The sequence below is a fragment of the Echeneis naucrates genome, chromosome 2, assembly GCF_900963305.1.
Source record: "Echeneis naucrates chromosome 2, fEcheNa1.1, whole genome shotgun sequence".
Lineage (NCBI taxonomy): Eukaryota > Metazoa > Chordata > Actinopteri > Carangiformes > Echeneidae > Echeneis > Echeneis naucrates.
Window position 1 is genome coordinate 13208858 of NC_042512.1, and position 27901 is coordinate 13236758.

General features: G+C 43.0%; 5 protein-coding genes across 10 annotated transcripts in view; 3 read left to right on the forward strand and 2 right to left on the reverse strand.

The window, feature by feature from the left end:
• The window catches only part of LOC115051426 (Krueppel-like factor 7), a 77109-nt gene extending 74812 nt beyond the window's left edge, over nucleotides 1-2297 (reverse strand). Inside the window, exons 1-2 of one of the 2 annotated variants that reach the window (XM_029514837.1) lie at nucleotides 2143-2297; nucleotides 1289-1929 (exon numbers count right to left, since the gene is read on the reverse strand). The gene's annotated coding sequence lies outside the window, so the exon portion shown is untranslated. Of the gene's footprint in view, nucleotides 1-1288 lie in introns of both variants that reach the window. The other variant, XM_029514828.1, reaches the window with a different exon arrangement.
• Nucleotides 1346-6506, forward strand: LOC115051415 (cyclic AMP-responsive element-binding protein 1-like). The gene is made up of 8 exons (XM_029514811.1): nucleotides 1346-1504; nucleotides 2463-2556; nucleotides 2688-2834; nucleotides 3077-3177; nucleotides 3332-3471; nucleotides 3822-4004; nucleotides 4166-4319; nucleotides 4471-6506. Exons 2-8 carry the CDS (start codon nucleotides 2470-2472, stop codon nucleotides 4613-4615), a joined length of 957 nt encoding a protein of 318 aa, XP_029370671.1. The 5' UTR covers nucleotides 1346-1504; nucleotides 2463-2469; the 3' UTR covers nucleotides 4616-6506.
• On the reverse strand, nucleotides 5244-7475 carry mettl21a (methyltransferase 21A, HSPA lysine). Its single transcript, XM_029514848.1, has 3 exons — nucleotides 7266-7475; nucleotides 7080-7191; nucleotides 5244-6985 (listed from the first exon to the last, which is right to left on the reverse strand). The coding sequence occupies exons 1-3, from the start codon at nucleotides 7410-7412 to the stop codon at nucleotides 6588-6590; spliced, it is 657 nt and encodes a 218-aa protein (XP_029370708.1). The 5' UTR covers nucleotides 7413-7475; the 3' UTR covers nucleotides 5244-6587.
• Nucleotides 7476-8146: 671 nt separating this feature from the next.
• Nucleotides 8147-12123, forward strand: LOC115053418 (cyclin-Y-like protein 1). 5 transcript variants are annotated; one of them, XM_029518100.1, is made up of 10 exons: nucleotides 8147-9036; nucleotides 9144-9218; nucleotides 9311-9357; nucleotides 9514-9614; nucleotides 9934-9969; nucleotides 10118-10169; nucleotides 10269-10388; nucleotides 10498-10664; nucleotides 10751-10913; nucleotides 11008-12123. In XM_029518100.1, exons 1-10 carry the CDS (start codon nucleotides 8877-8879, stop codon nucleotides 11122-11124), a joined length of 1038 nt encoding a protein of 345 aa, XP_029373960.1. In that variant the 5' UTR covers nucleotides 8147-8876; the 3' UTR covers nucleotides 11125-12123. The 5 variants fall into 5 exon arrangements, with proteins under 5 accessions (XP_029373960.1, XP_029373970.1, XP_029373951.1 ...); XM_029518110.1 differs by having other exon boundaries at nucleotides 9311-9349; nucleotides 9524-9614; XM_029518091.1 differs by having other exon boundaries at nucleotides 9311-9345.
• Nucleotides 12124-25635: 13512 nt separating this feature from the next.
• The window catches only part of tns1a (tensin 1a), a 66810-nt gene continuing 64544 nt past the window's right edge, over nucleotides 25636-27901 (forward strand). Inside the window, exon 1 of the mRNA XM_029515528.1 lies at nucleotides 25636-25731. Coding sequence (XP_029371388.1) covers nucleotides 25636-25731 — 96 coding nt within the window. The remainder of the gene's footprint in view (nucleotides 25732-27901) is intronic.

Genomic DNA, 27901 nt, shown 5'->3' on the forward strand with positions numbered 1-27901 from the left:
AACAGCTCTGTAGCTACAATGCCAAAAATGAACACATTTGTTGCAATAAAGAAAATGTTAATGTGTGCAAGCCTGATATAAATATGTCAAACTTTTTCCCTCTAAATTTTGTTTATTAATAAGCAAAACAGTGAGAAATTGACAAAATATGCACTACAGGCCTACAAACTGCAGAAAGATTTTCAAATAATGCATACGTGCACAGCTTGCTAAGTGCTTGTTCAATTGCAACTGATGAAATCTCTCCTCTCATGTAGGGAGCCAGGCTAATTATGGTTTGCTAAGGCTACCCTAGCTGGTGATCATTATTTAAGGAAATCAATGAATCAAGTCACTAACATGAGCTCAAGAGCAAATACAAAAGCTCCTCTGTGTCAAATATGTATTATAATGCTATGAGAGTTTCAGAGGATGAATAGCTGGCAGCAAATTTCATTATTGGTAGTTCACTTTGAATAGAAAAGTGCAAAGTAAGACATTCTGTTGCAGAAGACTGTTCAGCTAGGACACAAGATTGGTAGGGTCAGCTGTGAATACGTTTGCTGCACTGCTGCAGTGAATCACTCAATAGGTGACGATGGGTATGTTTGACATCTGTGTGTATACGTGTGTGTGTTAAGAGGGCTCTGAAATGACCTCGCACATCGAGATGATGGTCATAAATTGGTCTGAAGTCTCATTTTCCCTGCAGGATTTTGACCAGCTGCCACAGCTTGAACCCATTTCACTCCTATTGCACCAGTCCTCGCACGCTGAGCGACAGAGTTAATGAGTACATTTTATGGCCGGAGTCAACAACCAAGGAGAAGAAAATGTTATGTGGGTCACAAGGACCGTAAATAGTACAGTAAGTAATAACCAGACACAGCCTAGTGGTTTTTCATTAAAGCCACAATCTGGTACAAAGCCAGGACTACATCTTAAAAAAAAAAAACAATCCAATGCACAGATAACTGATCATATCAGTCTGGGATTAAAGAAACATGTCCCTAAACATCACATAATGGGACAATGCCAATCCTGGCTGGCATGGTGAGAAGAAAGAGACAAAGAGGGATTTGGCTGCCACCATGTGGACAACACAATGAATTTCAAAATCACCTCAAAGAAAATGCCTGATAGCTCCTAAAAAGTACAGTTGTTTACAACTAAGAGTAAATAAAAAAAACAACACAGTTTAGATAGATAGAGAGATTGAGGAAGAAATCGATTGATAGACAGACAACACGGCGCATGCTCAGATCAAGCGAACACGCGTCCACAGCTTTCGGCTATTTCCGTGTCTTACCTTTCGGCAGGCTTCGGGACTTTCCGGCTCCTTCCGTGCGGACTCCTGCGCCGCCGGTGGAGATGATTTTCTCTGTCGTCGTCTCCCTCGTCCTCCTCTCAGTGTTGTTGTTCTCGGTGACGCGACGGAGGTGTAGCCTGACGCGGTCTCTTACGTGTCGGTCTGAATAAAAGTGGAGCTCCGTAGACCCGGGAGTGACGAAGCGAGTCTGTGTTGGTAAGAGGATACGCATCCGATGTTTGCTAAAGAGATAGATGGCTGCCCAGAGAAGTTATTTATGCCTAATATCTGCACAAAGCCAACAAAGAGATCATGGCGGCGGTGTTGCAGAGGCTCACAAAATGAGTCAGTCTCTTAGGCTCGCTGGGTCTCCACACAGCCGAGATGTAGGTATTACTCTGGGGGTGGGCTTGATTTTTTTTTTTTTATGCTAATAAACGCCCAAGAAATAAATTCAAAAAAAGCAAATGTACAGCCAGTTCATGTGAACATTTTGTTCCAGCTATATTTCAGGCAACATCCTCGTCAGTGAAAGTGGGGTGTCCTAGTTTCAAACAAACTGGATACAGTGCATGCAGAGCTTTCCCTCCATAAAGCTTCGCCGCTACTAGCTCACCGCTAGCCATTTTAGCCGCACGGGTCTGAAACACAGTAAAAAAAATGTCCAAATAAAGCTCCAAACTGCGACACAAAGCTGTCAAACATTTCATAAAAAATAAAACTAAAAGGGCCGCCTCGCTGTTACGCTCCTGCTATCTGTGATAACGGTCAATACATCTGCTATTAGCTCGTTAGCATGCTACATGCTAACTTGGCAAGTTGAGTGTTAGTAATACCAACAAAGTTAGCTTTACCCTGCAGCGCGTATATGAAGAATTCAACAGCACATTTTCAGTGTTGTTTTTACGATATGCCGCTGAGCATGGCGTCTGCAACGTGCTTGTAAATGATAGCTGTTAAATTTAAACCGAGTTGTTTCTACGAGAAAACTCTTATACGTTGTTTTGTAATTAAATGCTAGCCTGTTCAGCGAAGCCACACCCTCCTCCAAGGTATCAACAACATCAAAGTTGTGGAAAGAAGTGGTTGTTTCAGCGGAGTGATAAGCACATCCTTGATTTATTATTTATTTAATTTTTTTCTTCTTATTGTATTTATATACATTTGCTTCTAGATTTCAAATGACCATGGAGGCTGGTGCAGACATACAGCAAAGTGGAGAAACAGCTGTCTCAGAGTCTGAGGCCCAGCAGATTACCCTGGCCCAGGTGAAAAAAAGAAAATGATCACTTTAATTGTTCATGAGTCAAAGTGAAACTGGACACATGCACTATTGAAAGGAAGAGCTGGGGCTTGGGGCTGTTTATAACTTTACAGCACTTTATATTTGTGGTTGCAGGCGTCCGTAGCTGCTGGCCAGGTGTCTTCAAGTAATCCCACTGTTACCCTCGTGCAATTACCCAACGGTCAAACAGTCCAAGTGCATGGGGTGATCCAAGCTGCACAGCCCTCCGTTATCCAGTCCCCACAGGTCCAGACAGTACAGGTGAGAAGAGAAATAAAAAACTTGTGTGTTACTGTTCAGTGGCAGCACTTGAACGTGTTTCTAAAAAAATTAAAAGGATTTAAAAAGGATGTAAATGATTGTTAGGAATGCACTAGCCATTGTGATAATGGTTGTAAGGCTGTTGTAAAGTAAAATCCTTTTCCCTTACAATCCTTTTTTGTCTATTTTTGTATTGGACTGTTGAGACATTGGAAGTATTTTTTATTTTTCTTAAACTGCAGATTTCGACTGTTGCTGAGAGCGAGGACTCTCAGGAGTCTGTTGACAGTGTGACAGACTCTCAGAAGAGGAGAGAGATCCTGTCTAGACGACCTTCTTACAGGTATGTATGGAACAAAAACATCAAGCCCTTTCAATTTTAGAATCTGTCGTTGATTTTAAACAAAAGGCTTTGATATTTGTAGAATTTTGTGAGGTGGGTTTTAATAATATGGAAAGAGATTGCTGACCTTTTCTGAAAATGTTCCAATTTACAGGAAGATTCTGAATGACTTATCATCAGACGCCCCAGCAGTGCCTCGAATTGAGGAAGAGAAATCAGAGGATGACTCAGCCCCTGCCATCACCACAGTCACCATGCCCACTCCCATCTATCAGACCAGCAGTGGCCAGTACAGTATGTAGTTTTGATTGTGCCACTGAGAACTATTGGTTTTTGTTGAAACGTCCATATGATGTGTTTACATGCATCTGAAAACTCGTCAGATGCAGTGTAATACTGTACATTGGATGAGAGACATTTGTACATGCACTCTTTGATGTACATGAAACCGGGTTAACAAAGAGGTAATGAGTGGGTTATTGCCACGGTTAGCAGTATTTCAGTAGTCAAATATACAGGACAGCTGCTGAGTCAGTGACATCATACATTTATCAAAGGGCGTTCACATCCTGTTCTTGTCTGATGCATTGTATTTAAAGAGTATTATTTCTTTAATTTTTACACATGGTGATGTCTCTTTGCAGTTGCCATTACCCAGGGTGGGGCCATCCAGCTCTCCAGTAATGGCACAGATGGAGTGCAAGGCCTGCAGACACTGACCATGGCCAACACTGCTGCAGCCCAGCCTGGAGCCACCATCCTGCAGTATGCTCAGACCAGCGACGGGCAGCAAATCCTAGTACCCAGCAACCAAGTGGTAGTACAAGGTGGAGGAAATAATTCAAGACAATGAATGAGCTCTAGAATGCAGTTTGAAAAATGAAACTATTTCAGCTATATAGGACATCAGGTGATTTTTATTTTTATTTATTTTTTTTATTATTATTATTTATTTATTTGTTTTCATGTTCACTGTCTTGTCCCACAGCTGCCTCTGGTGATGTCCAAGCCTACCAGATCCGCTCTGCTCCCACCAGCACCATCACTCCTGGAGTTGTCATGGCGACTTCACCTGCACTGGGGACAGCAGGAGCCACAGAGGAGGTCACACGTAAAAGGGAGGTCCGACTTATGAAAAACAGGTATCTATATTGAGTTTTCTTGTTGCCTGTGTGCTTTTTTTCCATTTGGTTCCAGAGGCTCTACCACTAAGACAGTTTCAGTTTGTTTAGATGATTTTCCGTGACATAATTTGGTAGACAGATACACATATATGGTTTTTATGTCACACAGAGAGGCAGCCCGCGAATGTCGCAGGAAGAAGAAGGAATATGTCAAATGCCTGGAGAACCGCGTGGCTGTACTGGAAAACCAGAACAAAACCTTAATCGAGGAACTCAAAGCCCTTAAAGACTTGTACTGCCACAAATCTGAATAGAACTGCCAGTGCTTTGACTGGTGCTGTCTGTCCCGTTGTACAGAGACTCAACACAGAACCACGCATCTGGATTCTACTCCCCTTTTTGTACTTATTTGATTTCTTTTTAAAGACTGCTGAAAATCTGTTGTGACCCATCAGGGATAGAGTAAAAACACTTCCCCTCCTGTTTCACAGATTTTAAATCCCAATTCTGTTCCCATCGGTTTCCTATGAGCAGGTGAGGCGGCGTAAAGAACGGATGTATTGGGGGCTGCAACTGTACAGGGTCTTTGTGGTGAAGTGGTAGAACAGACAATGAAGCTGTTTTTGTTTTGGGCCACCAAAGGGAAGCATTCCAGTCACTGGTGCCTGGACAAACTGGACAACAACACCAGCAACAGGGAACTGCTCCATTACCATCACCACTAACAACTAAACTTTTTACAGTTATATTTCCCAGAGACACTTCAGTCATTTTGAGGTGTGCAACGTTGGCTATCATAACTGAGCTCTTGTGTTAACATCTGTTACTTACTAATGCTTTGAACTATAGATGGGCTGTGTCATGGATATTTTATCTTTGGACTGTGTTTATGTATTAGATTATCTGCTTTGAAAATGCCATTTACTTTTTGTTAACTTTTATTGATCTTGTCTTGATACAACATGAACAACAAAGCTTACCATGAGGCGGATTGTAAAATTGTGTTTGTGGTAATTTAAGCTTTAAAATTACATGCTGGCAAGACAATAGACCTTGGACTCCAGCTAATTTGGAAAGTATGGGTGTCTTTTTTTTTTTTTTTTCTTTAAAGACATGGTGATGAAGAAAAACCAAAGTGGAACATTTGTGACTGAGCTTTGTGATGCATGTTCCCAACTGTTTGAGTGCGGTTCATTAAATTTTATTTTTCTTCTCTAACAAAAACAACCCTTTAGTCATAAAAAGGAGCAGATAAGTGAAAGGAGATTTACAGTGGGCAATAACAAGGTCCTTTAATGAAAAAATATGCCCCCCAGTAATTGAAAACTTTTTTTTAATTGTCTCTTTCTGTGTTGTTTTTTGCCCCATATTTTTATATTGTCTGTTAATTTTTTTTAAGTTTGTTTTTATAAATTCCTCTGTTTTTGAACACCCCCCCCCCCTTACATAAAAGGCCTTACATGTTATGCAATGGAATAATATCTGCATATTTATAAACACTCTGTGGAGACATTAGCCTTTACTGGAATCAGGGATTACCTGGCATATTTGTATTTAACTGTCTTTGAGTATGAAACATCTGCTTGTACGTTGGAGGTTGTTAACCCAGTTGATTTATCTCGTGGCGCTCCTGGCTGTGAAGGCATCAGCAAAGGCTGTCTCCAGATTCTGTTTACAGGATTACTTGGTGGCATGTGCACTTTCCTTGCATATACAATCCTACAACATTTCACATTATTTGACAGGAATATCTCATGCAGTACTAAAAGGCAAAGCCTGCTGCATCAAGCTTTTTGGATTCAACTTTAAAGTAACACTACTAACTGGTAATTCATCACAAAGTGTCTGTTCTGTTGCATCTTAGTTACTAAGGCATCATCACACATCGATCGTAATCAATTATTATGAATTGCATTAAAGTATGACCTCTTTGCACCTATCAAGCACCCTGAAAACAATGCAAAGTACAACGTAATCAAAAACACAGTGAACAAAATAGATATCTTCACAAGAATGGAATGTCATACTGTATTCTTTTAAGTATTATGTATAGCAGTGACATAGTATGCTTTTTTTATGTTGCTTTTCATGAATTTTGTATTCACAATTTCTAAATGTCAGCACCAACTCATGATTCAATACATTATGTCAGAATTATTCAATATTACATTTTTTTTGGCAGCTGGTAATAAATGTGTTTCTGGTAATCTTTGATGTTAAAAAGTTTTATTTCAAATCTGATGCAAATCCAATTCATTATCACAAAGTGTAGTTAGGACACGGATTTCACAAATCCCTCTTAGGTGGAAGCTTCCAAGCTTTGTATATATGGATGTCCCTTTGTTTCTCATAGTAGACCTCTTCAACTCTGAACTTCTGCTTGAGCATGCTCAAAAAGTTTGTGTCTCGCTCGTAGCGGATCTTACAGGCCAGTAAGACCACAGTGTGGTCAGAACACAGGTGCTCCAGGGTCTGCCGTAGCGGAACAAATGTGTCCTCCAGGTAAACAATGTCTGCGCCCAAAACCAGGTCGAATCCACCAGCTGGGTAAAGTTCAAGGCGCTTTCCCCAGGTGAGCTCAGACACCGTGGCTGATCCCTGGGAGTCTGGGGGCAGGTTGACCCTCACATTGGCAGAGAGGAAGTCCAGGGCTGGCTCTCTGTCAGTGATGATAACCTTGGCACCTAGACAAGTGGAAAATATGACATAATTCTGAGGTTTATGTCCATCTTTAATAGCTCATAACATATATTCCAATGAAAATATGAAAACACTCACCCAGCAGGGCTGCTACAATCCCCACCAGTCCAGTTCCAGCTCCCAGTTCAATTGCCACCTTCCCCTTTAGCTCCACCTGCCCCAGCTCCAGGTACATGCACAAGACCACTGCCTGGAAAACATATACAATATACATATGATCAAACACAAGATGGTAAACAGTGAAACGTAAGTTCCAACACTTACTGCATCCCACACAACTGCTGCTACACCAAGCTGTTTCCAGTCCTGGGAGAGACGGATGTTGTGTTTGGCAAAATAAAACTCAGCTGATGAATTGTGGAGTTTGGCAAGAGCTGGTAAAGGATTTTCTACATATGGAACAAGAGCCATGCTGCGAAATATACAAACTACAATTCCTTTAATCCCCCATACTCCCTGAACGCATGCGCAGTGAGCGTCTTCTTCTTCTTCTTCGAGGTTTTAATTCGGCAGCTGCTAACAGGTCATTTGCTGCCATCTTCTGGAAATTGTCTTGTATTACTCAGTTGACCTTCATTTATTCATTTAGTTCCCTCCAGAGTTTACTTAAAAATGTCAAACCACTTTCTGCGTCATCATTTGAGAACTAGCCACAGTGGAGGTTTATTATAATATAGCTTTACTAAATGTGACCAATAGGAAAGCACGGGTTTGTTTGTGGTGGGCGTGTATTCGTGGGATTTTTGGTCAACAGAGGGGGCGTGGCTTCAGATCAGGTGTGGCAGGAGAAGATGTTGTTTCCGTTTTTTGGCCTTCCTATGTTCAAAATAAAAGCAGAGAAATGTACTAATTGAAGCGGGAGCGAGAAACATTAAAAACCATACATATACACACACACACACACACACACACATATATATATATATATATATATATATATATATATATATATATATATATATATATATATATGTATATATATATGTCCATTTGAATTCCTTTTTACGATATGAATGGTCTTCTCATACATCTTTTGTCGATTTAAAAGGCGACTGTTGATTCTTCGAGAAATTCCTTCAGTTTGTTCCGACGATGGGGGCTTTTAGTTTGAAAGGCAGTCTCCGGAAGTTTCCCCTGAAGTGAACTGCTCCGGCGGCTTTGACGTCCAAAGACTTGTGCCCCTGCAAATGCGACGAGATGAGATCGAACGCTGGATGCCTTTTCAAAATATCTCCTCCGGCTACCTTTCCGGTTCCTTAGCTATCCTTTGAGTTGTTAGATTCTAAAAGCAAAACCAAACATCATTAAATTACTTTCTTATTGAGGCAGAGGAGCCTTTGACTGCAGCGGAAATGGATTAATCCACGCGGCCGGAGCAGCCAGGGGTGGATTGAGGTGCGGAAGCTAGCGTTAGCCGGCTAGCCATGGAGGGAGCTAGAGGAGCCTGTGACTTTCGGCCTCTTTTCCGTAAAATGACTTGAGATAAGTTGCTCACCGTCAGGAAGTGTTCAGTCCAAATGTTATGAAGCTGCGTCGGTGCTATGCTGCCAACACGCTATGAATATGTCAGCTGTCCAGCACATACCGCAGATACCCGGTCGGCTCTCATTACATAGAGCCCATCCTATTTGTCACAATGCAGCCAAACACTCAGCCTCGATTGGCCTTCAAAACACTAAATTGATATAAGATTTAAAGATTTTATGATAAGTTTAATGTGACCCTCCCCCTTTCCCGCCAAACTAGAGTCAGAGCTAATTAGTTTCAAATCCACTTTTTGTGAACATCCTTCACAGCCACTTCCGTGCAGTCCAGTAAGAGCAGTAAGGGAGCCCTCCTCATTTGTATGGGAAACAGGACTGTTTTAGGTCAACGATGGGAGGTTCAGTGTCTTGCTGCATCTCTCCAAGAGAGAGTCCAAAGATCCACAGGAGAGAGGTGGAGCTGGAGGAGTGTCCCATCACCACCACAGAGGACGTAAGCGAAGACACCGGGACCTACCTGCAGCACATCAGTGACAGGGAGCTCCCGGACGGTGGGTTTCCACTCTAATGGGTGTTTTTATTTAATTTTTTTTAACAATGACTAACACTCTTATTGCTTCAGTGCAGTTCATTACTAAATTCTGCTTGCATCATACAGAATTAGCCCAAGAGGCCAACCCATCTGATCACCCAAGAGCCAGCACACTCTTCCTCAACAAATCACAGACAGATGGTATTTGTATTTTTCTGTCAAAAAGGTCAGACCTTTTATTGTTCTCCCCTGGGTTTTCCAATCAAACAGTCTTTTTGTTCTCCACATTACAGTCCGTGAGAAAAGGAAAAGCAACTATATGAATCATGTAAGTGAAAGGGTGGAATTCACCAGATTTTGACTTTGTCTGTGTGTGTACTATCACAATCAGAATTGCCTCACTTTTAACTTTAACAGACCTAACTGTACTCATGTCTGTGTTTCTAAAAATCTGTTTCCCAACTCCTTCCTTTTCAACCTTGATATTTTTTATCAGGCATCACCAGGGCTCCTGACTAAAAAGTTCAGTTCCTGCTCAACAATATTCATCGATGATAGCACAGTCAGCCAGCCCAACCTCAAAAGTACAATAAAATGGTAAGTAACTTCACCGCCATCTTATTAGCATCTTTGTAAGTACATAAAGTGTGTTGGTTGACTTAAAGTGGTGGCAGTCAAGTGACAAGGGGACAGTTGAGGCATTTGGCCTTCACTTTGCATTTTTTGAACAGGAGACAGGATATCAAAATGTCCTTAAATGCTAGTTGTGACAGACTTGATCAACAGAACAGTCATTAAAAATATAGATGCAGGAACCAGGCGTAATATTCAGATGCACCATCAGAGCTCCTGTTTGGTGCAAAAGAATAAAATCACACTCAGTGGTTCATTCTTTGTCGATTTCTCCCTGTTCCAGCGTTGCATTGGCCATATACTATCATATAAAAAACAGGTAAGGGAGGTTTGATCTACTTTTGTGTTGTGTTTACCTGTTAAAATTGTTCATACACTGTTTCCATTCTGTCCTGTCCACCTTTAACTGTTACAAACGATATAGTCTATATTTTTAATGTGGGCTTGTTAATTTTCAACTCCTACAGAGATTCAAATCGCTCACTTGATATATTTGATGAAAAGAAGCACCCTCTATCGGTGAGTGAAGGTGTTTGATTACAGAAATCCACGATATTTACTTTATGCTCTGTGCCAATGGACCAGTGATGATGATGATGATGGCTCTCTGCCTGACAGCGCGAGAAGGTTCCAGATGACTACTCTGTGGTTGATCCAGAACACAAGCTCATTTACCGCTTCATAAGGACACTGTTCAGCTCGGCGCAGCTCACTGCTGAGTGCGCCATCGTCACTCTGGTGGGTTTCCAACACCAGCTTTATTAAAATCAGATAAATGCTTATAAGTCAGTCTTGAATCTCTATTGCAATCGTGCGTGTGTGAATGAATGGTTGTGCGCTGCGTTAGGTGTATCTGGAAAGGCTGCTGACTTATGCCGAGATGGACATCTGCCCTTGTAACTGGAAGCGCATAGTTCTCGGTGCCATCCTGCTGGCCTCAAAGGTATGGGACGACCAGGCTGTGTGGAATGTCGACTACTGTCAGATCCTCAAAGATATCAGCGTGGAGGACATGTGAGTGTTAACATGCCAACGTTGATCGCTTTTTGTTGGTGAAAATGTTGAACTCTTGGACTGACTCTCTGACTGACCCGCCGCAGGAATGAAATGGAGCGTCACTTCCTGGAGCTGCTCCAGTTCAACATCAACGTCCCGGCCAGCGTCTATGCCAAGTATTATTTTGACCTTCGCTCACTGGCTGATGACAACAACCTCAGTTTCCCATTGGAGCCACTCAGCAATAAGAGGGCCCAGAAACTGGAGGTGAGGGCCAAATTGGCCAATACAGTAAAAGTTTTGGCATGTCTCCTCATTCCGTAGCTGGGCATTAAAAGTTTTGTGCTTATATTTTCACTAGGCAATCTCCAGGCTGTGTGAGGACAAATACAGAGACCTGGGTAAATCTGCTATGAGGAGGTCTGTCAGTGCAGACAACCTGGTTGGTGTCAAGAATGCCCAGGCTGTGCTGTCTTAAGCCTGCAACAGCAATATTAACTGAACTGTGATGAGGAGCTGGAATATTGGTTATAGAGAGAAGCTACAGGTTGCAGTGCCACACTCAAGATCACCAAGAGACATTTCCAGAGTAGATTATGTTAATATTGGTAACTACAAAGTTCTGGGGAGGAGCGAAAAACATTATAGTATCTCTAAAATATAATGAATCCAGTCTCTATCTGTCGATTACAACAAACTTCAGGTATCTGCCTTTAAAGCATGGTAATTTGGTGAAATATGTTGCAGACTATTTTTTTTTTTATTTTTTACATTGTGGATATCAACGTCTGGATGGAATTAGCACGGAAATTTTTCCTGATGACACACCAATTGAGGACACCGTCTGTTTTTTGTTTGTTTGTTTGTTTTTTTTCACCCCCACATTTTGGGACGATTATCTCCAGCTTTAGCCCTTTTCTCCCCTCCCAATCTGGCCCCTACCCATCTCTCTCTCTTTTTTTTTTTTTTTCCGGATGGTGGCAAACCATCTTGAACTACCCTGTGGTGTAGTTCTGTACATGGACAAAGAGTAGACTTTGTTTTGCTTACTATGTAGGCCTCTATAGCTGTGAAATGTAAGACTTTATTTAATTCAAAAATAAAATTCAAGTTGCTGTTTAAAGTTGAAGCTGCTTAGGTGGGAAGATGTGTTGTGGTATTTATTTATTTACCTTTTTTTTTTTTGGTGGACGTTTGGAAACACAAAGGCTATCTCATGACTTTACGACAATAGAGTAAAACAGAAATTGCATCTACAGCGCATGTGATTACCCATTATCCCACATCCTGAAGTTGAATCAAAAGCTGGTATTACGATGTCTCCACCTTTTAGATTAAGCTAAATCAACTAGTGCATATGGAGTCACCAGCACATACCATCATTACCTCCTGTATTGGAGTGAGTATTGATTATGCATCAAGGCTGATAATGCATGTGGTGATTAATTTGATGAATTAAAACTATTTAAAAACTTGTAAACAGTAAAATGTATGAACCAATATGACCGTTTTTTGCTAATTACAAATTTCATCATTTCAATTCAAAGCTTGTGATTATTTAAATTCCCAGTCTCATTCCAGTGGTCCTTTCCTGAAGTTAAAATGAGTGGAAGCAATGTGAAGTAAGCAAAGTATGGAAATCACCTCCAAGTGGCAGGATGTCCAGGTTGAAAAATGCATGATTTAAATTGAAGTTTGAATCGCACCAGCTATCAAAATGAATCGCCATGAAATTTTCATTTCCTGCTGCAAATTAATCTGACTGTCGCAGCCCTCTTCTCATCTGCTTCCACCCGCAAATTAAGGCATTCCACATCTGCAAGGTGGAATTGCTTTCATATGCAAAGGATACATTTTTTTTTCCCTGATTATGTCTGTTTCCTTGTACTTGCTGTTCCTGGAGACAGGATTGTAGGACCTGTTTCTAACCACAAAGGGGCAGTGGTGGTGTTTATTTTTTATTTTTTAATTTTTAGATGACTGGCCTGACTGCAGGTGTGAGATTAGCCCATGTGTTCATGCGTCATCCTCCAAACTCCACCAGGCTTTGGTGCAGCTTGGTGGAATCCATGTCAGACTCTGATAAGCAGCTAGAGGCCACTTTCATCCAATTGATGACAACTTGTGGATGATGATCTGCTAATGACTGCTCAATGTTGTTGATGATGTAACGATCCATATCCAGTGAGGGCCACCAGTGAAACTGTTATTTAGATGCAAGGCAGATATGAAATATTGCACCTAATGCTTTGCTTTAATTGGACAAGTCATCTCAATATGAAGATATAAGTGGGTTATATTAATCTATTTGAATACAGGTTTACTTGTGAGAGCATTTCATCTTTGCACAGTGTATGTAACACCCGAGTGTAATAATTACCCGCATCCTGTTCAGCTCATGACACTGCAAGTACATGAAAAGTGCAGTAATCTGAAATGAGTTATGTGTGCGCTCACTCTCCTCTGAAAGAATTGTGTGTATGCGTGTGTGTGTGTCATGTCGGGATCACAGTGCCAGTGCAGCTTCATTAATCTCTCAGCATCATGGGACTTGTCTGAACTCCAAAAGAGGGCCAAAGAGAACAAGCCGCTCCCCCTGAGAGCCACTCCGTTTACCCTCCACGCACTCAGGTCACTCCACACATCACATACTCTTCAACTATGCAATGTCAAACTCTGGTGCAGGCCAAAAAAAAAAAGGGGGGGGGGGGGGGAGAACTGCTGCTTGTGCTGCTGATCTATGCAGAGCGTGTGCGTTGCGCATATTGGGATGTGCATTTCTGTGTTTGTCCGTGCATGAAGAGTGGTGGAAGGGAGGATTAGACAGTGAGGCATTTTCAGCACTATGTGGGTCATACTGGACACATTGCATTAGTTCTTCAATGAGGAAAAGGCAAAACTATCCCAGTATTGTATCATAAATATTAATTTCTCCTCAATAATGCTGAGGAAAGCACATACACTGATTACATTACAAAAACACGCCGCTATAAATATCTCACACAGATTCACACTAACCAGATCAAAGCAGTAGGCTGACAAAGATATGAGAACTATGTTTGCTTTTTAGTGAACCTGAATGTTTTTCAGTGTCACTACGCTGCTTCAATATGATAACAGACAAGTAGAGATGTAGAGGAATACATCAATAGTTGCCTCATTTGTGTCATGAGCCAGTCAAATATAATGAAATGGCTTTTTTTTTTTTTGTCTGTTTGTTTCGTCTCAAAGCATAGCACTCTGAACTGAACAGTCCTGTGTGGATTCCCCCTGTAAAAGCTTGTGCAAACAGAGTAGTTTCCCTGCGTGGCAGATGAATGAGAAAATAAAAGGCACTTTTAATTAAATTAGCCAGAGTGGATGTAACACGTTCCCTGCTGCTCTGATTCACCAGCCGGGCCTGAAATTCTCCCTTGGTGTGCCATCGTATATAATGACTGCTCTTTCTTCGGTAACATAATCATTAGGATCACAGCCCCATGCGTGTCTGACCTGGTCTGACGTGGTGCAGCCGTGAATCCCTTCAATGAGGTACAGTCCAGTTCAGGTTATGTTTTCATGCTTGCAGGTCTTGGGTCTGTGTGTGAGCGTATCTAATACCTAATAGATCCAATTGGACTGGCTGTCGTTGCTGGGCGTGTTTTATTATGTGTGTTCTTACGATGTTCTTTTTTTCAAGTTCTACCAGGTGACCTCCTTGAATCCATCTGGCTTTCCTCAGGTCTCTTTTCAGACTCAGTTTCTTATTTTTGAATGTTCATTTGAGCATGCATGGCATTGGTAGGTTTTCCACTGCTTTTTCTCTGATGGAGGTCAAGATCTAGACTTTTCCAGTAGCTTATTAATTTATGTGTTTGCATGGAATACTCATTAGTCTATTTGCTCAAGTTTTTGGTGTTTGCATGTCCATGCCTGGATGTCTAATCCAAGCTCCTACTGCTGATGGAACAGCTTCCATCGCAAATTCACCGCCCCACTGTTCCTTCCACTGAGCTGGCATGAAAACCGTGGTTGACTGCGGATTCGTCTGTCTTCCAATGAGCTTGGTGTACGATTTAAACCTTGTTGTGCACCCTTGGCCTCTGGCACTCGGGAGAAAAATATTAGGATCGTCACTTTGTCTGCGTTAAGCCGACATTAGGCAGATGCCAACTACCAGAGGTGTTGGCAGATACGAAGCAGGCTGAAGAAGCGAAGCACTTTACCTTTCTTGTCCTTGAAAATAGTACAAATACATGAAAATAACAGATAAAGGACACAAGGTGAATTTGAGTGCATGTAGTCGTGATGTTACATGGACCTCTATGATTGGAAATGTTACACATGACTGAGCTGCTGTGCTTTACTGGCTTGTAAGAGACAAGAAATCCTTTTCACAGAAACAGAAAACTGCTTAGACACATAGATGTTTTCATTTGCACAACAAATTAGAAAATGTTGGCTGTGCTGAGTAAACGTGATTTACTTTATTTTGCTTTCAGCAAATTGAAGACACCGTGCACAGAGTGTAATAACATGATACCTGAGGCCAATGGTGTCACATTTAAAAAGGAACGATGCTTTTTAATGCAAACTCGTCATTATCAGCTGACCTTTCATGAATCAAGATCTTGTCGGAGGGAAACAAAGCTGGTCAAACAAGTGCCCTGTTGGATATTGTATGAAAATACATGAGAAATGCTTGCTGCTTATTTTTGCACCTGATATAGTCCAAGTGGACTGGAGGTGTGAATGTGGAGTCACATAGGCAGGAGGTCTGGGATGCAGCTGAGACCCTGTGGTCACCTGGCAACCGGCTGAGCCTGTGTTTTAATCTTCCTCTGCACGCTGTGATCAGCAGATACATTAGAATGATGATGACATGCTGAGTGGAACAAAACTGTGTTTAATGGGCTAACAGCCCGGCTGCTGTGCAGTGCTGGCACAGAGCAAAGTGTGGAGACGCAGGGCGGAGCATGTGCATGTAGGCTGTTCTTTTTCCTCAACATTTTGTCAATTTTTCTGCAGAGTTCCCTGATTCAGTTCATTCCTAATTTGGGATTTACCAAAGTTTGAAAAAAAAAAAAAACTGTGATGACAGAAGGGAGTTTCAGAAATGTGGATGTTTTCCAGATGGGAGGATTTAAATGAAAAAAAAAAACAAAAACTTTGGAACTAAATATCTTTTCAGGCACAATAATTTATTTTAGTCACCGCTATTGCATGAGACAAATGCGAGGGTTAGGGTTGGCATTGTAATTGTGTCATGTTCTCTATCTGAATTTACCTTGTTAGCATAAAAACATTTGCAAACTTCCAGAACTTGATTCTAGTTAGCTGGAGCCACTAATGGCTTTGGGAAACTGCCTAAAACTGACTGCAGAGCAGAGTGAAAGCCACGGTGGATGTAATGGTGACCTTCACAATCAAGTAACTGCACAGTAGCCTGATTCCTCTGCCAACACTCAGCAATAAAGCCAATGAAGCAAATGGAAATAAGAGAGAATGTGGGAAGAGACCAGAAGGCCGCCATGCAGAGGCGTCCCTGTCCAATCTCCTCGGTGAGGTGTATGGTCTGTATGTATATGACATTTCATCATCTCTGCCTGGCTTTACATGAGCTCCTCCATCTCTTTATGCTCTGCTCCTCTTCCACTCTCTCTTCTTTCATGTCTGTTTAATCCTCTTTTGTATGACTCATTCATTCATTCTCTCTGCTTTTTAATCAGGATAATTAGGCTTAGACTTCTCCCATGCCACTACTGAAGATGGTGGAATACGTGTGCTAAATAATGGTCCTATTATTGAGGGATAATCATCTAAAAAATAAATTAAAGGTTATATTTTTATGGCAGTGGTGAAGGTTGACGATAAGCAAGTGAGGTTGGGGTTTATGGTCCATGAGGCTGTAGAATGTCCGGACCAAAATCTGTTTCACTGACTGCAGTAGGAAATGAGTTGAGGACAATAGGTTGCATCACAGTGTCCTGCTCAGCTTTGCATGACTTCTGCCTTGTCTCTTCTCATTGTCCCTCCTCCGTAGAATTTTTTTTTTTTCTGCACAGCAGGCTTGATACCAGAGAAAAAGCATCTTCACGGAGCAATTTTTCTGAATTGACCTCCAACTCGCATCCATCTCTCTATTGGCACACTTGTGTTTATGACAAAGAATTTTCTTTTAGATATGAAATGAACAAGACATGTTGGAGGAGAATGAAAGTGGAATTTTTTTCATTCTAGCAAGTGATTATACCAACATATATCTGACAGCTTTAGCTCAGCAATGCAAATGAATCCCTCCTCCCTCTTACCGCTTTCCTCCTGCCCTCATCGGTATACAATAATATAAATGGACTTATAAGCCCGACATTTTTTGCAGTGCAGCCTCGCCTCACACTAATGCTGCTCAGCAGCCGCAGTAACAGTTAACAGGATTAGGCACGGCTTACATAAACATGGCAACAGTGCACCGGCGCCAAGCAGAGGCAGGGAGAGGAGCCATCACCGGAAAACATCATTGATGCTCTGGTCAGCTGAGTGTCAGCTGGCTTTGATGCATGATGTTCACAGCCATGTGTTTCCTGTTCGAGCAAATGTGCCCATTTTAGCACATCCTTCAGTCAGCTACTGAGCATTCAAGTCATGTATCAGTTTTTGTCACTCACATAATTTTTTGATATGTACATATAAATGTACATATATATGTACATATATATGTACATATAAATGTACATATCATCCCTAATGCTTCAAAAAGAAAGCCAACAGCTCAGGGGCTCTTTGTGTGTCTGCACAGCTTCTGTACAGTCTGTGTGTCTCTGTGTTTGTGTGCGACGACGTGTCGTGCCCCGCCAGTGTTGTGACAGTTTGTCAGCGACGCCTGAAGTTGTATCCCGTTGGATATACAAGGCCTTTAGAATGGTTCATTTCCCATAATTCCCTCGGGAGAGACACAACGCTCGCTGGCTCTCGTCGCTCGGGCTCAGAAGGAGAGTGGAGGTCTCCTTGTCTCTCGCTGTTTTCGTCCAACGGTTGCTGCTTATATTTGGCTGACATTTTCTGTCCACGAAAGACGTCTGGTTTGCCAGAGCTTTAAAAAGGGCGATGGAGAATTTGGCATATTGCCTGCAAAGCAGTCGTGAGTTGTGACCTCTTTTGTGCAGTTATTGAACATAAAATTGATGCGAGTCTCATTTGAGATGTTTAAAAAGAAATTATTATTTTTAGCAAAGTGGTTGGAAGGAAAATTACAAGGGAAAAACATGTGAAAGGCCTTTCTTGGTTTTTTTCCCCATTGGATAAGACCTTTAACATCTTTTCTCTTTCAGCTAACCATTTCAGCAACTCTTCTTCCCTTGTAATTGTCTCTCTACAATCCACCTTCGGTCTCTGCCGTTAATTTGGCTCCCTCCTCCTCCTCCCTGTATGTGTTTCTGTCAGCTCTGCTCTGTCCTTTCCCATTCGTCCTTTTCCTCCTTCTCTCTGCCTCGCAGCCAAGATAAGGAGATTTAGAAGGAAGGAGGAAGTGCTCCAATGCCTTATGGGTGGGAAGTGCTTTGCCGTCACTCATTTTTGTGATCATTTCCCAAATGTTCTCATTTCCTTAAGAAACAGACAGACTTCATTTTCACTGTACAGATTTAAAGCCACTAACTCTGCCAGTTTCGTATTTTCCAGATCCAGTATGTCCTCTTTCTCTCATGTCTTTATATTGCACCTTTTGTGCTTGTTCTTCTTCAAGGCCGCTGGGTATTTGGTGCCAAAACAAATTCAAGTCCTGTAGATATGACCGCATAAAGGACACAAAGAAACAGTACACAAGGCTATTTTGAAAATTAGGCTTTTACTCAAAGGTCTTTACCCAGCAACCCAAGCTGTATCACCATCTGTGTCTAGTACTATTGATCTGCTAGTCATGCAGTAGAGATGGGCTGTGAATTGGGTCCTGGAATAAAATGCACTTTCTAAGGTTTAGTTGATAGCGTATAGGTATTAGTATGAAGTCTTGTTGAGAACATGACGCCAAATTGCTGGTTTCCATCCTTAAATTCCAGTAAATCCACTCTGTAACTTCCTGCTGCACAGTAGTGTGTCTCGAAGTGTGCGAAAAGACTGTGCTCTCTTCCTCATACAATCTGAAATGCATGTTCTGGGATTCCCAGATGACATTGGTTCACTTCTTTATTATGCTCCCTCTCTCTGGTTTCATGGTTATATTCTCACATCTTTATCCTCGGCTCTGCAAATTGCACCATCCTGATATCACACTGCTGAGTTTAGCTCTACGGATGGACTGGATGGCACCGGACTGTCACTTAGCCTTACAGTACGACCAAGCAGCAGGCGCTATTCAAATCCGCGGCTGTGATCAGTGATAGATGTGTGTAATTAGACTGAGTACGGTCTTGTAGTCTTTCCTATTGATTGATTGGCTCATTTTGAGAATTAAGTGGTCTGCAAAATCCTAAACACAGCAGACGGGATGAAGGGGATTAAATGGAGGAAGTCCTATCTTTCAGGGAGCCAAATTTGCTTTCTTATAGATCCTTCAAGCCACATGTAGAAATTTGTGTGAGTAGGATGCAATCATATTGGTGCAGATTAGCAGAAAGTGCACATGTAATTTAATGTTTTTGTAAGCCTGACTTATTATATATTGATATCTATGAGTATTGTATTTGCTGCAGGCACCCCTGAAGTGGGAGTGTATGATCCGAACACAGTGTTCACCTTGACATGTCTCCGCTGGCACTGGTGTGTTTGTTGACCATAAGGGGGTCTTTAACCTACATAGGTAGCAACATTAGCGAGGCTAACAGCAACGCCGTAGAACAGCCAAGTCAGCAGCGGGTGTGAGATATGAGTTGGATGTTCAGACGTAAGTGTGGGAGGGAAGGAGGGGGCTGAAGGGGGTGCACGGGTGGATAACTTCCCTTCGGCTTTATCCAAGCTTGCTCCAAATGAAACTGCCACTGTACAGTGTCCTGCGTCTTTGTTCCAGGCTCACAACCCGTGATGAGCACAAGGAGATTTTACAAACAGCGCTGGATTCACTCCTCAAACAAAACCACATTGGTACAGACATTCAAAGGTTTTTTTTTTTTTAATTGTTTGTTTCATAGCCCTTTTTGTGGTTGTGTCATTGCTTTGTGTTTGCTCACGCTGCTTGCACCGCAGTGAGGTAACCATGGCTCGCCATGCTGCTAGCCAATTACAAGAGAGGACATTCAGGGCATTACATGAATGTGAATAAATAGGTCTAGTTGTGAAGGTGCTAAAAATGGAAAATGGATTAAAAATGAGTAAAATGTTCACTTTCTCTCTGTAGACCCACATTTTAGTCATTTAAATTTTTCTCTTTTTTTTTTATTGTTTTTTTTTTTTTTTTTTTGGTCCGTTTTAAAAAAGCCAACCCGCAGCCAGCCATTTCCACTTGATTGAGGTGCATTAAAATAAAAGCCACATAACATGATTTAAAGGAATAAAGTAAAGAGTCAGGGGTCGATTCTAATTTAGCTTGGGACTGCAGCTGATTGCGACGATAATGGTGCTGTTGAGTTGCATTACACTGCTATCGTCTGGCTGATACCTGATTGCATCTTATCAGGGGCATTTACATCACTGATTACCTTGTCCCTGCTGCAGCTGAATCCACATCAACCGTCCTCGCCCGGATTGTAAGACGGTAAAGCTGGCGTGAGAGCGAGAACAAAATCCGGAAGTGAAATAATTAACAGAATGAAATGGAACAAAAGCAAAGACAGATTTCAGCATCTGGTTAAGGTCACTTTGGTTTGCAATGATCTGGGCATCGAAACGAGCACCAAATGTATCAGTGCTAACACAGTGTATACCATCCTCTTAGTCAATGGCCTCCTCGTCACCTTGTCACCCTTGCCTTTTGTCTTTCCTCCCCCCTGGGGGTCTGTAAAGGAAAGGAAGTTGCTTTGTGTGTGTGTTTGGGTGTACTGGGGGGCGGCGGGGTAAGTAGACATTGCTGGATAACTGAGTTTCCCTTGGCAGCATGCCCCTGAAGTGTCACCGCTCATAGACCTCCACTCTAAGCGTCCCCGTCCCAGTCCCTATGCCCATCCCTGCACATAATTTCTTCCTGCTAAAGATGAACCTGTCACCTGGAGCAGAGATGGACTCCACGCTCCATGATACAGGATACAAGCCTGATATTGATGAATTAAAAGACATAACCATCACCATCTCATAAAAAGATCACATTCAGCTGGTGGAAATACTGAATCCCTCAGAGATTAGTGTAGATTCAGTGTCATTGAGAGCTACTGATCAAAGCACCTTCCCTTAATAGACTGAATCATTGATCACAGGCCGTAGGGGTCACCTCTGTCTCTGTGGTGCTTTCTCTTGGATTAGGTCTGATGAAAAGGGATGCTTCTGATACAAGGTGTTGTCATTGTTATGTCTGATTTATGACACCCTGCATGAGGAAGCTCGGGGCTGGGTGGGGCTTTATTCTTTTCCTGTGATGATTTTCCAGAGTGTAAGATTTATAAGTTGGGGATGGGGGTGGGCGGTTGACGTGCGGCTATGGAAGGGAGTAAGAAGGTGAAGGAAGGGAGAAAAAGGGGCAAAAAAAATCTGATATAAAGCAGAAGAAAAGGGGGAAATTGGAAGAGAGAGAGAGCAAAGGAAGGCAGATGTGAATGATGAGGTGTGTGATGAGACCTAATCTGCTGTCTGCTCAGTTACGATGCTCGCTCTATGCACTGAATGTGAATGGGATGCTGGTGCACAAAAAACGAAACTGCACCTCCTTCAGCCCGTGTCCCCGGCTGTCCAGCTGTCCCTCACAAACGCAATCCTGCAGCTCGCACCGCAGGGCTCGCATGACATCACTGCGAGCATGCAAACACCAGTGGTGAGCTGCTTTTACTAATTATTTTGATTATGTGCTCGGATGGGACAGATTTCTTTCACAGCTGGGAGGTCACATTTTGAGAAATTGTCCTTGGGCCATCCTGCTTTGTGTTCTTAAATTAGCTGAATAGTCAACCGCATGCATGAAATGAAATGAAAACCTACATCTGTTTTGCTACTACTTTCTCAGTCTTTGTGCTAAGATAAGCTAGCCACCCGCCAATATTCCAGGACAGGAGCAGCATGATTCTTCTTCAACCTCATCAGACTAGGAGTAAATGTATACGACCCCATTCATCTGTGATGCCACCTTGAATCAACAAAGGCCTTCAGTAGACAAGATGCCCTGTATGTATGAAAGATTCATAACTGTCTTTCAGTTTTGCCTCAAATTAGATTTACACAGATTTTGTTTGCACGTGATGAAAAATTTACATGAATCTTGCACTGAGCTCCTGAAAGCACCGAAGATGTGTGTGTTTATACTCAAAGAGAGGGTCATTATAAGGTGGAAACAATATTACAAGCACTGTGCAGCCTTAAGGGGTCGGCTTTAATGAGTGATCCGTAATAAATAGCTAACAATTTCTAAATATTGATAGACAGCACAATAGAGGATAAATCAGAGAGGGAACTGGAAAGTCCCTGTTTTTGTGGACTTGGGGAAAAATGATAGATTTTGATCCGGCTGCAGATGACAGGAGAAAGTCATTGTGAGAGAAGTTTTTTTTTTTTTTTTGGCAGGCTGCTCTTTTTCACAGGGTTTCCAGTCAAACAGATAGGAAATGTGACAGGCCAGTCAATAGAAGTCAGCAGTGATTATGCAAGTTGCTTATGCCTAATGAGAAAGGTCAGCACATTGCCAAGAGAGTGGGACACATGCCCAGTCTCACACTGAGATGTACAGCATACACTGCTGTAGAATACTGGGCTGTACAAAGACACAGTCCTCATTCATCTGCTCTGCGGAAAGTGAAATGTCCTCTTGAAAGAGAGAGCCTATATTTATGTTGTTCCTCTGTCAAACCTTCCTCAGTGGCTCCATATCTCTGCAGAATTTCAGCCCTTGCACACAGAATATCGTCAATATTGTTGACCTCAAGCTAAAATACACTTTGTATTTCTGGGCCCGTTTGTTTTATTTTGTTTTTTTTTTTCTTTTCTTTTTGGTCTGCACGTGTTTTTCCATCTTCCTGCATCAAGCAGCTGAACACAGATGTGTCCTGCAGCTAAAACATTTAAGGATGTACGATGTCAGAATCTGCTGTTGGTCCTTCAGCACGAGACAAGTGTGGAGCTTCTTTCTGTGGAGCTGCCTATTTGTATCAACATCACTGAGACATGATACATTGACTATTGTAGTAAAGGAAATTGTTTCTGTTGTTCCTCCAACTGTACAGTAGCCTCCGCAGACCAGATTGCAATCATCTATAAATGATTGCTATCAGTCTAGACTTATGTGCAACTGAAAGCAACAAGTCAGACCTATTATATCAGGTAAATGAAAGGCATTCTGGTAAATACGGGAAGCGTTGTGACATAATTATCCCTTGTGAGGATTCCTTTTATCAAATCCATTTACTTGGGTCAAGTGATAACAGGTGCTTGTAAGTGTGACTCCTGTCTTCGCAGTCCGTGCTTTGACCACTCGTGGCCTGTTGTTGTCTGCTGCTGCTGCTCTGTAAGTCTTTTCCTCAGGCTCATTGGCATTTCATCCAAACAATTCAGTATAAGTCAATATAATGATGTGAACAAACACACACGTCTCAAAGTATGATGGAGAAGTAAATAGTATCAAACATGTTTGTGCTTTTTTGTAAGCTAATAGTGAGACAGTGCTTCCTCATGCTTAAAAAAAAAAAAAAAAAAAAGAGCCTAAAATCAAAAGCAAAAAGACTTTCATTCATTCAGTCATTCACTCTTGTGATGCAGATCATAGATCAATAAATTCGATCAAGCTTGATTGTGTATTAAAAAAAGCAATGTAGACAAGATGCTGTTCAGTCAGAGACCTATAGCGACACCTGACTCACCGTGTGTATATATGTATATATGCATGTATATATATATATGTGTGTGTGTGTGCGTACATATATTTGCATTCATGTCTGCTGCAGAACAGATCGTCATTTATATAATGTGATGAGTAGCTCTGATGGGAGCATCTTTGGACAGATCTGTATTTATTTATTTTTTTAATCACCGCAGCTTTTCCATATGGCCAAACAATTTGTGTTATGCCCCCCCCCCCCACACACACACACACACACACACACGCACACACCCACCCCATCCCCTTTCCACGCTAAGCTAGTTCTGCTTGACAGAACAGCATCCCCTCCACACTTTATCTCCCTCGCTCATTGCTTTGATGTTTTGTGATTGTGCTTGGTGTGGTGGTTGTGTGCAGGGTGGGAGGGGTTTGGGGATGGGGATGAGGATGGTGCTTGGTGGGGGCGGAGGGTGGAGGGTGGTGGTGGCGGTGGTGTGGGGGGGGGGGGGGGGGGGGGCTGATGCTTGTGGTGGTGGTTGTAGCAGAGAAAAGCGTTCTGCAGTGAAAATGTGCTCCCACTGAAGCATAGAGAGACTGCAGCACAGTGAACGAGCCTGTGCACCACCTGCAGTCGTGTGTGTGTGTGTGTGTGTGTGTGTGTGTTTGAGAGAGAGAAGGAGAGAGGGGAAATAATCACCCAAGACACAATTATTCAACACCCTGCTCCTCTCCTCTCCTGCCATCCTCTCTCCTTTCTTTCTCTCCTTCCCTCCCTCTCACCCTTCGACCCAGTTCTTCACGAGCTCCACAATCATCTCACCCTGCGCCTGCCTTGTGTCAGCCTTGCACCGTGACGGCTGCTTCACGTCCATGCGGCGCGTGCGTGTGTGTGTGTGTGTGTGTGTATTGCGCATGTTTGGGTGTGTGTTTGCCTGTAGTCTCCGCTCAATATTCTCAAACACATTCTCCCCTCCTGCGATTCGCTGCCTCCCTTTTTGTCAACCTTCTCCCAGTGCCTTTAATCCGTCCATTTTGACTCCTCCATTCACTCTGTCAGTCCGTTCTGTCACTCCTGCACCTCTCCCAGAGATCACTACTTGATGCACACATTTGTTCACATGCACATCGCTGTCTTCTCCTCTGTGACTCTGAAATATAAACAGACTGAATATGCTGAATCTATCATTCTCTGCTTCCCATCTTTTTTTTTTTTCCTTCCTCTTTCAACCGTTCCGTTCCTAATCATTTTTCCCTTTCTACCCCCTCCTCACTCTTTTGCTCCCCTCCTCCCGCGCTGGCTGAGTAAGTGCTGCAGCATCAGTGTATGTGCGTGTGTGTGTGTGAAAGGGAGAGCAGCACAGAGAGAGAGATGAGTGTGTGTAAGCAGAGTGTGTGAGTGTGAAGCACCGGGGATCCTGAGCTTGGAGGGGAGCCGTGTGAGGAGAGGGGGACTCTTCTGCCTGTGGATGTATGTGCCAGGACAGCTTTTTTTTTTTTTTTTTTTTTTTCGCCCTTCTTTCTTTCTTGCAGGCGAATATACATGTGCATGGATGTGTGTGTGAGAGACAGTGAGTGCGGGCTTGCCAGTGTGCGTGTGTGTATGTGTAACAGTGTCGTCGATCAGCGACAGGCTCTTCGCATTATGCAGCCGACGGTGTTCATCACACTTTGAGGACTGACTCATCTAGACCGGGCTGTGGAGACAGAAGAGACGAAAGAGAGCAAAAGACAGATGGATGGAAAGACAGGAAGAGAGTTTTAGGCTCTTGATGCTCTGGGTCCCTCTAGACCGTCCACGGGTCTAGTCTGTTTGTGGGACGCCAGTAGCTTCACACCAGCCCCCCCTTGTTCCCCCACAAATTGGGATTGCAGACACACATCCAGACAGGCAGCCAGAATTTAAAAAAAAAAAAAAAACCTTGAAAGGAAAAGAAATCCCCAGTCATCGTCTGACTTGAAGGAAGGTTTTCAATTCATTTCTGCTCCAGGGACCAGGACAAGAGGGTCTCCCGCCTCGGCGAGGTCTTTTTTCGCCTGACATCGTTCTTTTTCGGGGGTTGCAGGATCCTAACCCGGAGCCGAGGGGGTAGATAAGAGGCTGGCAGACGAGACGGGACAGACGCAGGCATGGCTCGCCTTAACTGGTGCCTGGCCGCTGTCATCAGCTGGGGCAAGTTCCTCTTCGCCTGCTTCTTTCCTCTGCGGGGGGCCAAGCGAGACAAGGTAAGACTTGACAGATTGGGGGGGAAGAGGTGGGGGGGGGGGCATGGGTGCTGGGAATGGGAGATTGAGTGGATTTAGAGAGATGACTTCTGCACATGACGTCTTTCGTGCCTCAGTTTAACCCATGCAGGTGACTTCTCCTCTGACAATTCCTGACATAAAACGTATCTTGCATGAAATGTACATCAGGACGGGCCTTGCTCTCAGCCGTGCATACAGTTGGCTTGACCTAAACCTAGAAATGACGTAGCACTGAAAACGAGCTTGGCGACTGGTCTATGGACCATGGGCTCTGGGAGCCTGGTCGATGTCCCTCCTAAGTGCTGATTCAAGGTCAGTGTTACATCTCCAAGTGGTCTCCAGACAGCTGCTCCAGATAAAGATGGTGGGGGAACTGTTTGGATCAGGTTTTTTGGATTTGCCTCTTGCATTAATCACTTGGAGTAAATGATAGTTTCTCCCAGTCCATCAGGTCACCTTGCTTCCACAACTGCAGAATTGTAATGCACCAATATTGGGGGGGTTGTGCATTCCCAAGAAGGAGCCCCCCCCCTCCCTCCCCCCGCCCGATTCATCTCCTTCCATTGCATGTCATGCTGTATTTGCTTGATTTTGATGGGGGGGGTTATGAGTCTTTGATCCCTGCGCCATATTCTGAGGTCGAATGGCATATGAGTAAGAAAGGCCAATATGAGATCATTGAATGGTATCAGCTGAAAGCACATTCAGGTTTTTGTTTTTTTTTCCTTTTTTCTCTCCCAGAGCCAATGTTACCAAATCCTACCCTGCAATCTTTGCTCTTTTGTTTCTCTTTATCAGATAATCAGTCATGTGTAACAACGCTGTTACGTCCAAATGGCACTATTTCCTCTTCCACATTTTCTCACACGCGCACTTTCACACATGTGAGGACACCAGAAACAGCGATGCCTGAGGTGATCCTCCGTTGAATGATGATGAGTGGGATCAATTTTGGGGGTGCTTTTTTTTTCCCCCCTCCTCCTCTGCCACACTTTTAAATGGCACGGGCTAATTTTCTCCCCCTTTGCGCAATAATCCAAAACCCAGAAACAGTGACCACAAACAATCTGAATTGAGATTAAAATCAAAAAGTAGGAACACTATTTGCAGCTTTTAATGTGCCCTGGTGTCCGACACGTCCTCAACTTTCCCCTCATGAAAAGCGTGAATCTCAGCAGAAGGGCTGAAAACTTGGATGTTGCAGTGCCGTAACTCTCCCACCACTGTGAGCTCTGTGCTGTTATGCTTGATAACCACTTGGTTGGTGTTATAAAGTCTGGTGGTGAGGGGATTTGGCTCACTGTGACGCTGTAGCATGCAGTGCTGCAGCCGCCCCGTCTCACAGAGGCGACCACCACCACCAGCCAACCCGCCCCCCCCCCCCCCACCTCCACTCCACACCCCACCCGACTGCCGCAGCTCCTTATCTCTACGCCCGCACTCGGTCCAACCACACTCCCCCTGACGCACTCTACACTAGCATGTGTGTGGAGCCCTTGCAGAGGCACACACTCTTCAACCCCATACCACGAATCTGTCCATTTCGTTCATTCCATCGCAGCATTGTCTTTCTTTGGCCTCAGCTTTCAGCTTCTTTTCCTCAAACAAGAATGGTTTCCTTTTGTTTGAAATGTTTACACATATATATGCAAACTAGCCGGAAATCAATCTTTTAAATGAAGGCTTTTTAACCCTTTTACAAACTGATCCAGATCTCTTATTGTTATATATGGAAGGTGGAGTTGGGCCTTTATACCTGGCCTGAACTAAAATGGGACAGGTGCCCCACTTGCGCCACTGTTAAGACATAGATTCTCCCTTAAAGCACGGCCGATATTTGTGCGCTGAAAATTTTATTGGATTGCCCCCAAAATCGATTCTTTCATGTCTAGTTTTGTTTATTTAACTGTTTACAGTGCTACTCAGCTTACTTTATTTTTCTCCCCTCAAAATCAAGTAAAATTTTTCTTGATTCCAGTGAAGCAAAGCTGCTTCAACTCTTTTCCTGTCAAAGTTTTTAGACTGGAAAGTAGGTTTTTATGGGAAAAAGGTTTTGGGTTTTTGATTGCGGTCGCTGTTATTGTAACTCAAAGTACACGGCTTTGTTAACTTTTTGCTGTGTGCACGACTCCCGTTCAGTCTGTTGCTG